The 13,207-nt window shown below is 38.2% G+C and overlaps 1 protein-coding gene across 4 annotated transcripts in view; it reads left to right on the forward strand.

Annotated features, from left to right (window-relative positions):
• Window positions 1–13,207, forward strand: part of ITPR2 (inositol 1,4,5-trisphosphate receptor type 2) — a 501,416-nt gene that overhangs the window by 235,787 nt on the left and 252,422 nt on the right. For all 4 annotated transcript variants that reach the window (XM_003265625.4, XM_030804417.1, XM_030804419.1 and 1 more), the window contains 2 exons: window positions 1,080–1,331; window positions 2,630–2,755. In XM_003265625.4, coding sequence (XP_003265673.2) covers window positions 1,080–1,331; window positions 2,630–2,755 — 378 coding nt within the window. The remainder of the gene's footprint in view (window positions 1–1,079; window positions 1,332–2,629; window positions 2,756–13,207) is intronic.

Here is a 13,207-nt window from a genome sequence, read left to right on the forward strand (position 1 = left end):
CTTGGAAAATGCACCTTTTTCTTATCTGCATTTGCCTTCACATTAGCCCTTCATTGTCTGGAAATGTGAGAACTAAAGGATTTTGTGTTATGATCAGCAAGGAAAGAATTAGAATGAGGAAGCAGCAACAGTGAAACCATCCCTATAATACTGTTGGGTGAAGTGTTTCTGTGCACAAAGAAGTATTTGTAATATTATGTTAATATATAATACATACTTTTGATACACATACATTCTCTTTCAACAACACTTTCAAAGTAAGCCAACTAATTGGCTTATAGATTTAAATATGTTGTCACTTTAAATATAATACATAGAGAAAAAAATTATATGTCCTTAGTTACCCACCAACGTATCTCACACTGGGGTTAGAAAATTGGTACTGATAATAGACAGTAAGATATTATGGAGCTTGAGCAACAAAACTGCCACCTGATGGAATTTGCTACTAAAATTACATAAACAAAATGTGAAGGAAAATTTATGTCCTAAAAGCCCCTACCTATTCATATCTTTGTTTCTCTCGGTTTTTTGGTCTTAGTTTTCTACTTATTTCTCTTATCTCTGCTTTTACCTTCATTCTCTACTGATGCCTTCTTATGACACACGGAATTTTGTAGACTTTTGTAGAGCTGTAAGTAGCTCGATGTACTTGCTTACTTATGTAGTCACTATGGCAATGGATGAGGATATTTTACTCTGCTTTAGTAAAATTATGAGATTTCTTGTACTTTGGCCATGGAGTCTCCCCAAAAAAAGTAGAGGAAAATAACTTTATTTTTTTACAGGTTTAATTTCAGTATGATGAACAATTTACTATCATCCCTGTTGTTTCATTCTTGCCCCATCTGCTGCTTCCACATCGCCCCCAACTGGTTTTGATAGCGTTCATAGCTGGTTCCTTGGCATGAGACCATAATCTTGTCACCACCCTCCCCAAGCATAGCTCTGCCTTTGCCATATTATATATAATGTTTTTACAAAGAGATACACGTGTTTCCAGATATATCAAGCCTTTGGAAATAACTGCAAGGATGAATGTTTGGACTGCTACATAGACTCTCTTATTATCATTTCAGTTGATAAATGGGGGTGAAGACGTGCTGATATTTTACAATGATAGAGCATCATTTCCAATCCTTCTCCATATGATGTGTTCAGAGAGAGACCGAGGGGATGAGAGTGGCCCCTTAGCCTACCACATCACCCTGGTGGAGTTGCTGGCAGCATGCACAGAGGGGAAAAATGTCTACACTGAAATCAAGTGTAATTCCCTTCTCCCGCTGGACGACATAGTGAGGGTGGTGACCCATGATGACTGCATCCCTGAGGTAAACCTGGCAAAAGCTTAGCAGCTCTAATAGAATCATTATTAATTTTTAAAGTTTATCTAGGTGCCAGAAGTCCCCCATACTAATATTTATGATGAGATCATATATTTAGTTAGGGAATTGTATTTAACTATACAATTTGGAAAATGTAAAAGAGCATCAAAGGTCTACTTTTTAATAAGAAGGTCTATAAGAAGTTCTGCAAGATGATAAACTTCTTCTTCTTTTTTTTTTTTTTTTTTGAGACAGTGTTTTGCTCTGTTGCCCAGGCTGGAGTGCGATGGCAAGATCTCGACTCACTGCAACCTCCACCTCTTGGGTTCAAGCGATTCTCCTGCCTCACCCTCCCAAGTGGCTGGAATTACAGGCATGTGCCACCATGCCCAGCTATTTTTGTATTTTTAGTAGAAATGGGGTTTCACCATGTTGGCCAGGCTGGTCTTGAACTCCTGACCTCAGGTGATTCACCTGCCTCGGCCTCCCAAAGTGTTGGATTTACAGGCGTGAGCCACCGCAGCCAGCCTGTGAGAAACTTTTAAGAACTATAGCCACTGCTAGTTTAGTGGAAGCTACTAGACAGCTCTCTTAAATTCTAAACATGGCCATATGATCAAACTGAAAGGTTTACTTGAACCTTTAGTAGGTACTTGAGCATAAAACAGGTGCTTCAAAAATGATTCATAACCACTGATTGGAGAGGCTAGGATAGTGCTGCAGGACCACATAAAAGACTCTGCAGGTTTACCTGGCTTTATGGAATAGATGCATTCTTGAAAATATGCATGCACAGTTTGCTTTATTCCCACATCATTTACCCTCTGTCCTAGTTTGGCTCTGATGATAGAAAAAGTCTCAGTAGCAGCTGGTTGCCTGCCAATAGGTTTCTATTAATGAGGCATCCAGGAATGTACATTGCAATAATATCTTTCTTTTCTACTGTTGGGAGGGGATTGGAGGGGAGGGAAGGAGTGGGGAAGAAGAAAGAAAGGGAAAGGGAGAGGAAGGAGAGGTTACTTTTGACTCCTTGTATCTCAAATACCGTAGGCTTGTTTTGCATAAAGTTATTTCTCACAGCAATGGTTGGGCCCAGGGGGATGGAGTGCTAGGCCCCATGTTTTCACCCCTAGGTCAGTGGACTCTTAGCAAAAGAAGAGAAATGGGAATACTTTCTGGATAGACAAAACTGTGCTATGATCTACCATAAAAACTAACAGATTTTATGTTAACCTTTCATAATTGATATTTGAAAGTCATCAATAAAGAAAACTAACTTTCTTTTGTATTTGAAACTTGCACAGGTTAAAATTGCTTATGTGAACTTTGTTAATCACTGTTATGTTGACACTGAAGTGGAAATGAAAGAAATCTATACAAGTAACCACATTTGGAAATTATTTGAGAACTTCTTGGTGGATATGGCAAGGGTAAGTTAGATTTTGACTACTGAAGGGTGTCAATAGATATTTCGACTAAATAGTATTAAGCATCTGGATGAAAACTTGCAGTTAAATTCACTACCTTTTGATTTGATGCATTCATTCATAAAGTTGTGAATAAATTTCGGAAGATTATGAATGAGATTTAATGAGTTAATAAATACACAAAATACTTAGTGCATTGTAGATAACAATAGGTATTCATTTTAACCTTTATGAGTGACTGTATTTGTCTGTTATTAAATGGAATCTTAGTGGCCTTCTTATATTGGTTAGGGAAGATATTTGGCAGAGGTCAATTTGCATTTAATCTCTTATTCTAAGTGCAATTACAAAGCACAGATCAAGAGACCTAAAGAGGTCTTGACTACTGATTTCAGGCAGATAGGTACTTGACCAGCCAACTGAGGACTTAGCCTTGCTCACTGTTGCCTACTCAAAATCTCCTTTGGAAGTGTACTCCAGTAATTTAATCATCTGGCATTTTCACTCATATCCACCAAATTATATTCTGCTCGTTATTGTTTGTTTTGTTGGGGGCTGTTGGGGAGGACGTGTGGAGCTGGTTGGCATTTTCTGGATACTGCCTGGCATATGTTTTTGCTCTGTTAATATTGAGTAAATGAATGAATGAAGAAATACAAGAAAGAAGGAATCTCTTTGATGGACAAAATTTTCTTTAGCACATCTTAGCCTTTTTGTTTTTTTTTGCATACTGAATTATCATAGCAGCCAGGGTCTAAAAAAATATCTAATTTTCTCTTTAAAGTTATGGGACTTGATGTTCAAATAAGGTTTCATTAAGAAGACGGTATTCCGATAACTCCTTAGACCTATTATGAATGATGGTGGCCGGACTCAGCCCCTTTGGCTTTCCAACATTCCTGAGTGCTGGTAGCTTTGTATAGGCCTTATATAGATGTATTTGGAGGAGAAAGATTAGTGAAGTCCATATTTTCATTATCTCAATTACAAGAGCAGATGCTGTTATCTGTTATCTCACTGCCTCTCTATACCTTTTTCTGAAAGGAGGGATGACAAGGTACATCCTTGTCATCCCTCCTTTCACTGCCTGTAGACTCAGACATGTGAGAGCACCCTTGGATAATACAATGAATCATGTGTTATTCCAGACCATGGATTCTTTTTATTTAGCCAGGGTTTCCAAGTGAAATGTGCTTAGTTTACCTTTGGTGTGGTATAGTGTGGTGAGTGAGGTAGTTCTTGTTTTACTTCATTTCCATACAGCTAAAAGCTACTTATTGCCTATCTCAGGTAAATATGCACCTGTAGAGAAATTGTCCTGTTTTATGCAGCATTTAACGTAGTACTCTTATGTGTCCCCATTGACCTTGTGAAAACCTTAATTCTGACCAGCTGTAGTATCTCCAGAGACCTTGAAGTAAGGAGTGACTTCCATGCCAATGACTAAGCTTTAAAACTGCACGTGCAGGAGGATATTAAAGAGATTATAGACTGGATTGCGGGGTTGCACAGTGCTACTGACCAAAGATAAGCTTGAAACAGATCAAGGTCACATTATAGGCAGCATGAGCTATAAAGCTGAAACGATTTTTATTTTTTCAGCCAAAGAAAGCCAATGATAACTTCCATTGATTATGCCACCTGGGAAATACTGTTTTCACTGATGTATGTGCCAGGCAAAGGTGTACAGATTTACATTCTTTTTTTGAAAAAAAAAACAAAAACACACATATAGCAACAATTTTAACTATTGCTTAATTGGATAATTAATGTTATTTATTATATTAAAGCTCTAGGGGAATTTCAATATCTTCTTGATCTATTTATTCTTTATGTCTAACCACAATAACTTAGCTAGACTCTAAAAGGGTTTTTAAAAATATTTTCCTCTTGTTTATATTTTAAAACAGTAGCTCTCTAATCCCTTCACCAGGGTTGACAGGAATCACCTTTCCTTTTTCAGGGAAGGAAATAGAAACCTGACTTTTTCATATCTGGGATTTCTGTCTCTCCCCATGAAGAAAGATCAGAGTCACCACAAACTTTCAAATTCAAGTTATAAAACTAAGTGTGGTTAAATGAGTAGAATGTGGCCTTCTAGGTAAATTTTCAGTTCAGTTGAGCAGTTTTTAAGCTTTAGTGAGCATCAGGCTTAGCTGGAGGGCTTGGTAAAATACAGATTGCTGGGCCTTGTCCCCAGAGTTTCTGATCTCCATACATGAGAGACTTCGCATTTTTAACAAATTCCTAGGTGATGCTGCAGATGCTGGTCCAGGGACCACATTTTGAGAATCACTGTAGTAGATAGAGCATAGTAGCTAAGAGTAGGGATTTCAAAAGATTTAGCCAGACCAGGGTTCAAGTCTAGACTGTGCCTTTCAGTAACTCAGTTTATCTTGGGCAAAGTTCTTAACCCCTCTGGGCCCTGAGTTTCCTGATTTGTAAAATGAATACAATAAATTCCCATTCCCCATAGGGTTAGTGAGAGAATCCAATGAAATAATGTGTATAAAATTCTTAGCACGTATTAGCATCAGTAAGAGAGTTGGTAACAACATTCATATCATTGTATCCAGAGGACCATTCAGCATAGGCAAACGCTAGAAATTATGTCCATAAAGCTGGACATCCACAACAGTAGTTGACATGAATAGCCACGTATGAGATAAACCAAATCCAGATGTTCCAACAAAGTTATGAAATCCTGGAAGAACTGATTTATATCCATGAGAAATGATGAAGGTAATCTGGAGGAAAGGAATTTGGTAAGTTGAACCTAAAGAATCATAGAATCTTAGGGTGGTAAGAGACTAGTAGTCAAATTTATATCCAGTTCATAGTCTTCAGCACTTACTCAAATACCTGATTAACAATGATCTTACTATTTTTTCTTTTTCTTTTTAATTTTTTGTGGATAAATAGTAGCTGTATATATTTATGAGGTACAGGAGATATTTTGATACAGCCATATAATGTGAAATGAACACATCAAGGTAAATGGGATATCCATCACCTGAAGCATTTATCCTTTCTTTCTGTTACAAACAATCCAATTATATTTCTTTAGTTATTTTAAAATGTACAAGAAATTATTGTTGACTGTAGTCACTCTGTTGTGCTATCAAATATTAGATTTTATTCATTGTTTTCAACTGTATATTTGTACCCGTTAACATCCCCACTTCCCCTCTGCCCCACTACCCTTCCTAGCCTCTAGTAACCATCCTTTTATTCTCTGTCTCCATGAATTTAGTTGTTGCAATTTTTTTGGTGCCCACAAATAAATAAGAACACGCAAAATTTGTCTTTGTGTGCCCGGCTTATTACTTAACATAATGACCTCCAGTTCCGTCTATGTTGTTGCAGATGACTGGATCTCATTCCTTTTTACTGGCTGAATAGTACTCTGTTGTGTATATGTACCACATTTTCTTTATCCATTCATCTGTTGATGAGCACTTAGGTTGCTTCCAAATTTTGGCTATTGTGAACTGTGCTGCAACAAACATGGGAGTGCAGATATCTCTTCAATGTACAATTTCCTTTCTTGTGGGAATATATCCAGAAGTGAGATTGTTGGATCATATGGTAGCTCTATTTTTAGTTGTTGCTTTTTTTTTTTTAAGATGGAGTCTGGGGCCGGGCATGGTGGCTCACGCTTGTAATCCCAGCACTTTGGGAGGCCGAGGCGGGCGGATCATGAGGTCAGGAGATCGAGACCACGGTGAAACCCTGTCTCTACTAAAAATACAAAAAATTAGCCAGGCGTGGTGGCGGGCGCCTGTAGTCCCAGCTACTCGAAGAGGCTGAGGCAGGAGAATGGCGTGAACCCGGGAGGCGGAACTTGCAGTGAGCCGAGATTGAGCCACTGCACTCCAGCCTGGGCGACAGAGCGAGACTCCATCTCAAGAAAAAAAAAAAAAAAAAGATGGAGTCTGGTTCTGTCACCCAAGCTGGAGTACAGTGGTGTGATCTCAGCTCACTGCAACCTCTGCCTCCGGGGTTCAACCATCTCCTGCCTCAGCGTCTCGAGTAGCTGGGACTACAGGCATGCACCACCATGCCTGGCTAATTTTCGTACTTTTTTTTTTAGTAGAGATGGGGTTTCACCATGTTGGCCAGGCTGGTCTTGAACTCCTGACCTCAAGTGATCCACCCATCTTGGCCTCCCAAAGTACTGGGATTACAGGCATGAGCCTCTGCGCCCGGCTATTTTTAGTTTTTTGAGGAACCTCCAAAATGTTCTCCCTAGTGATTGTACAAATTTACATTCCCACTAATGTGTACGAGGGTTTCCATTTCTCCACATGCTCTCCAGCATTTGTTATTGCCTGTCTTTTGGATAAAAGCCACTTTAACTGGGGTGAGATGATATCTCATTGTAGTTTCGATTTGCATTTCTCTTGTGATCAATGATGCTGAGCACCTTTTCATATGCCTGTTTGCCATTTGTATGTCTTCTTTTGAGAAATGTCTATTCAGATCTTTTGCCCATTTTTAAATCGGATTATTATATTTTTTCCTATAGAGTTGTTCGAGGTCCTTATAGATTCTAGTTATTAATCCCTTGTCAGATGGACAGTTTGCAAATATTTTCTCCCATTCTGTGGATTATCTCTTCACTTTGTTGATTGTTTCCTTTGCTGCACAAAAGGCTTTTTCTTTTTTTTTTTTTTTGAGATGCAGTCTCACTCTGTCACCCAGGCTGGAGTGCAGTGGTGCTATCTCAGGTCACTGCAACACCTGCCTCCTGGGTTCCAGTGATTCTCCTGCTTCAGCCTCCCGAGTAGCTGGGACTATAGGCACCCGCCACCACTCCCAGCTAATTTTTGTATTTTTAGTAGAGATGGAGTTTTACCATGTTGGCCAGGCTGGTCTTGAACTCCTGACCTCAAGTGATCTGCCCACCTAGGCCTCACAAAGTGCTGGGATTACAGGCATGAGCTACTGTGCCCGACCTGAAGCCTTTTAACTTAATGTCATTCCATTTGTCCGTTTTTGCTTTGGTTGCCTGTGCTTGTTGGGTGTTACTCTAGAAATTTTTGCCCAGACCAATGTCCTGGACAGTTTCCCTGATGTTTTCTTGTAGTAGTTTCAAGGTTTGAGATCTTAGATTTAAGTCTTTAATCCATTTTGATTTGATTTTTGTATATCATGAGAGATAGGGATATAGTTTCATTTCTTCTGCTTATGAATATTCAGTTTTCCTACCACTATTTATTGAAGAGACTGTCTTTTTCCCAGTGTATGTTTTTGGCACCTTTGTGGAAAATGAATTCATTGTAGGTATGTGGATTTGTTTCTGAGTCTTCTTTTCTGTTCCATTGGTCTATGTGTCTTTTTATGCCAGAACCTTGCTGTCAAATTTTTCCTTATTACGTTTTTTGCCTAGTTATTTTTTCTCCAGCAACACAAAATAATTCAGTTAAAGATGTGTTTACTATAAACACCTCCTCACTATTCTTGCTAGCGACCTATTTTGAAATGATAAAATTATATAACTTGAAGAAAATGAAGATCATCTTAGTTGGTCTCATAATTTTGCCTGTGGCTTCTGCAGAGAGAATTTTCTGGGTGACTCTCCTAGTTAGATGTAGAATGGGAGGGCTGCTGTAGCATCATTCAGTGCTTTTCCCCAACAGCTGGTCAGATATTTTACGATAGCCTTCATGTCTCCCATCATTTTCTCCATGTCTTTCAGTTATTCCTCTTCTGATATAGTTTCTGGGATTCTAGTTTCAACATACTTTTGAGATCCCTCTAGTTTCTGTTTTGTTGAAAGGTATGACATTCAGGATGGAACCCAGTACTTCAGGCAGCAGATGACCCAGCACAGTTTATTTTAGTGGACATTTGGAGAAATGTCTATGTGTGTGTATATATACATATATATACACATATATACATATATATACACATATATACACATATACACATATATACATATATACACATATATACACATATATACATATATATACATATATATACACATATATATACATATATATACATATACATATATATATATTTTTTGAAACAGAGTTTTGCTCTTTCACCCAGGCTGGAGTGCAGTGGGGCGATCTCAGCTCACTGAAACCTCTGTCTTCCAGTTTCAAGTGATTCTCCAGCCTCAGCCTCCCGAGTAGCTGGGATTATAGGCGCCTGCCACTAGGCCCGACTAATTTTTCTATTTTTAGTCGAGACAGGGTTTCACCATGTTGGCCACCCTGGTCTCGAACCCCTGACCTCGTGATCTGCCTGCCTCGGCCTCCCAAAGTGCTGGGATTCCAGGTGTGAGCCACTGTGCCTGATCTGACAACAATATTTTTTAAAATGCAAATGAAATTACTAATAGTAATGAAATTGTCGCTCATACCACCTTCCATCATTCTTCTCTTGTTTTTCTGGAGTCAGCACTACCAGGGTCTTTTTGTCTGTCCTTGAGTAAAGCTGTCTAAAGTCACCTTTTTTAGTATTTTTTCATTGTCCTATTGGCATTTCCTTGTCTCTTATCTTGTTAAGACCCATACAAGTAAATCTTTCCCAAAAGATTATTTTTAATAAACTGGTGCTAGATTGTTTCACATTCTTATTCCATTCTAATATCCTGACAGAGACAGTATCCATGTCCTGTAAGCACACCAGATCTAGGCAGGCAGCGATGCTATTAGACCCATGGAAAGTTGTTACACTGTCTTTCAAAGCATTTAATGACAGCCCACTTTGATCTATGTTCCAGTGCAGCTAAAACTGGTGTTTGTAGGGCAGAAAAGCTTTTATTTGGCTTTATAACCGATTGTTGTTGATAGTCAGGGGATTTGAGTCATTATTAGAAGGCACATAAAGAGGGTAGACTATCATCAATGTTAGCCTCAGACTATATTTTTTCTTTGAAGATGTTTCCAATTTTGCTATTAATGTCAGGATCCTATAAGGAACAACAGTACCTAAGTGATGTACTGGCAGAATGAAATTAGACCAAGAAATAATTTAGGAGGCTCACCTACCTCTCTGTCACGTCAGTATCCTATCAGTTACTGGTTAACAAGACAAACTTGTGTATTTCACTTTCAGGTAGACAACGTGAGCCATTTTTTTGATATAATTGGTTTTATTATTCTACAGCTTTGTTAACAACTCTTATATTGAGTCAAGTTTTTACTTAAAATGTTTGCTCCCTTAACTTACCAAATAAATATGTAAGAGGTTGGAGTAAAGATATAATTTATATGCACATGGAAACACACTTTTCTAGTTCTTTAATTTGGTGATGAAGTCAATTTAAAAAAATAATTTTCTTGAATTTCTTAAGTTGAATGAGCTATTAAAAAATCTCATTTGAAAGGGCTCATTTTATATGGTCTTTTAACTAACATTTCAGGGAAGTGAAGAAATATAAAGTATTCTATAACTTATACAAGGCTTATACAAGGCTTCTTCCCTTGGACCCCAGGATGTCAGTCTCACCCTATTTGCCACCCACCACACTGTCCACTCCTCAGTCTCTTGTCTGTTTTCTCTGCATCTTCCCAACTTCTAAATATTGGAGTGTGCGAGGCTCAGACTTTGGAATGGATCCCTTCTCTGTCTATAGTCACTGTTTGCTAATCTCATTTACTCTCATAACTTTCTATGCTTCTCCTGATGTCTGGTTTCACATATTCAGCTGTCTACATGACACCTCCACTTGGCTGTCTAACCTCAAACTCTTTATTCATTCCCATGTCTCACTCTAAAATAACCCCTTTTCAAGACTGTAGCATCTCTATAAATGGCAATTCTATTACTCACTCTAGGCATTCAGGCAAACCATTGTGGTGCCATCTGTAAATCTTATTTTCTTCTACCCAAAATCCAGTCCTTCCACAAATTCTGCAAGTTCTAACCATAAAATATTCCAAATTTGACTACTCCTGAACACTCCCATCACAACTACCCTACCCCAAGGTACCATTCTCTCTCATTTGGGTGATTTCAATAGCTTCATAACCTGTTTCCAAGCTTCTGCTCTTGTCCCTCTCTCCATCTGTTCTTTATCTAGCAGCCATCATGATTGAAGGAGGCGGAAGAGGAGGTGGAGGAGATGGAGGAGAAAGGGGTGAAGGGGAAAGAGAGGGAGAAGAAGAAGGAGAAGATGATCACCACTCCTCTGCTCAGATTCCTCCAGTGACTTCCTGTCTTGCTTAGAGTAAAACCCCTGTGTGACTTAGCCTCCACCCTATGACCACCCTTCTTCCCCTTGTCCTCTTATTCTCTCCCTAGCTAGCTCTCTGTTCCATCCTGTGGCCTCCTTGCTGCTCCTCAGGTATGCCAAATGCATTCCTATCTCAGCAACTGTACATTTTCCAGAGATGCTGGAATCCCCTGTATCTGCATAACTTCTTCCTTTTCTTTTAGGTTCTTCCTTCAAAGTCACTCCTTCAGAGAGGGCTTTGCCAACCACCCTATATAAAATAACAGCCTCTTTTCTTTATCCTTCTTACACTTGCTTCATTTTTCTCCATAGAATTTATTACCACCTGACATTTACATATATATATATATATATATATTTGTATTTGTTTCAGTAGGAACAAATGAAAGACAGGAGTTTTATCTGTGTTCACTGCTGCATACCTGATCTAGAACAATGTCTCACACATAATAGATACTCAGTAAATATTTGTGAAATAAATAAATCAATGTCATATGAAGCTAAAAATATTTAAAAAGTGGATTTGAAAACAAAGAAAATGTGGTCTGAGCATAGAATTAAGTAGGCAAATCAATGGAATGAAATGAATAGCCAGAATAGACTTTTGCATATATAATATATTAATATATAATAAATTGTCACCTGTTAAAAAGGATTGGGTATTTCCAGGGATTGGTGAACTTTTTCTGTAAACAGCAAAATAGTAAATATTTCAACTTTGTGGACTCCTATTGCCAGTATTATGACAATTACTATAGAGAAAGGTGTCCTAGGCAATACAAACATGAATGGATCTGGCTAGATTTGATGCATGTGCTGTACTTTGCCCACCCTTGGATTATTAGTAATAGAAACTCCATTAGAATAGTGGTTTTTATATATTTTGTTTACTGATGGATCTCAAGTATGTAGAATATTCTTGGCATGGAATGGACACTCAATAAAAATTGTTGATTTGAAGTAAAAATGACTGTTGATGACACTGGCTATTTAGGGTGAAATGAACTCACATAATAGCAATAATTGAAATGGATTTCATGGCTAAATAGAAAAAAACCTGAACCAGTAAAAATGGATGGAAATGTAGATAATATTTATCTGTCTTTAGATGAAAGCAATAGATGAAATTAGCTAAGGAAAATCATAGCCATTTCATTGTTTGAAAATTTAATACTTAAGTACCTAAAAACATCATAAATAAAAATGAAAAATATCCTCAAACTTGTAAACCCAGTGTTTTGGGAGGCCCAGTTCAGGGATTGCTTAAGGCCAGGAGCTCAAGACCCAGCCTGGGCAACATACAGGGAGCCTGTCTCTACAAAAAAATAAGCTAGGCATGGTGGTATACGCCTGTAGTCCCAGCTACTAGGGACGCTGAGGGAGGAGGATCCCCTGAACCCAGGAGTTTGAGGCTTTAGTGAGCCGAGATCATGCCCCTGCACTCCAGCCTGGGCAACAGAGCAAGACCCTGTCTCTGAAAATAAATGAATAAATAAAATAAAACACATCAAAATGTAAATAGCTATGATACAGTTTTAAAAAGGGTAATAACCATCACATGAAGAACTTATATATATTTATAAGAAAAACTCTTAACAATTTAATAAGAAAATGGGAAAAACCAAGCATTCATGATTTATAGAACAGGAAATACAAGTAGTTAATAAACCTCTGAAAAATGTTCAAATATTAATAATTTTTAAAATAACACAAAAAAGAAATAAGATCCAATTTTCAACCATCTAAGCTGCAAGCTTGGAAAGATAATATTAAATGTCGGTGATGGTTCAAGGTATGTATTTGCATATCCTGCTGATGAGAGTATAATTTCATGCAGTCTTTCTAGAAAGCATTTAGAAAAACCCTTTATACTTTTCTAATATGTCAAGTAATTTACCGTCCAAAAATCTGTCCTTGGGAAATAATTAGAAATTCTATAAAGGGTCGGGTGCAGTGGCTCAGACCTGTAATCCCAGTACTTTGGGAGTCTGAGGCAGCCAGATTGCTTGAGCCCAGGAGTTTGAGACCAGCCTGGGAAACATGGCGAAACCCCATCTCTACAAAAAAATACAAAAATTAGCCGGGTGTTGTGTCATGCACCTGTACTCCCTGCTACTTGGGAGGCTGCGGTAGGAGGATCCCTTAAACCTGGGAGGCAGAGGTTGCAATGAGCTGATTGCACCACTGCACTCCAACCTGGGTGACAGAGCGAGACTCCGTCCCAAAAAACAAAACAAAACAAAACAAAACAGAAACAA

The sequence above is a fragment of the Nomascus leucogenys genome, chromosome 23 (assembly GCF_006542625.1).
Source record: "Nomascus leucogenys isolate Asia chromosome 23, Asia_NLE_v1, whole genome shotgun sequence".
In the NCBI taxonomy this organism is placed as follows: Eukaryota; Metazoa; Chordata; class Mammalia; order Primates; family Hylobatidae; genus Nomascus; species Nomascus leucogenys.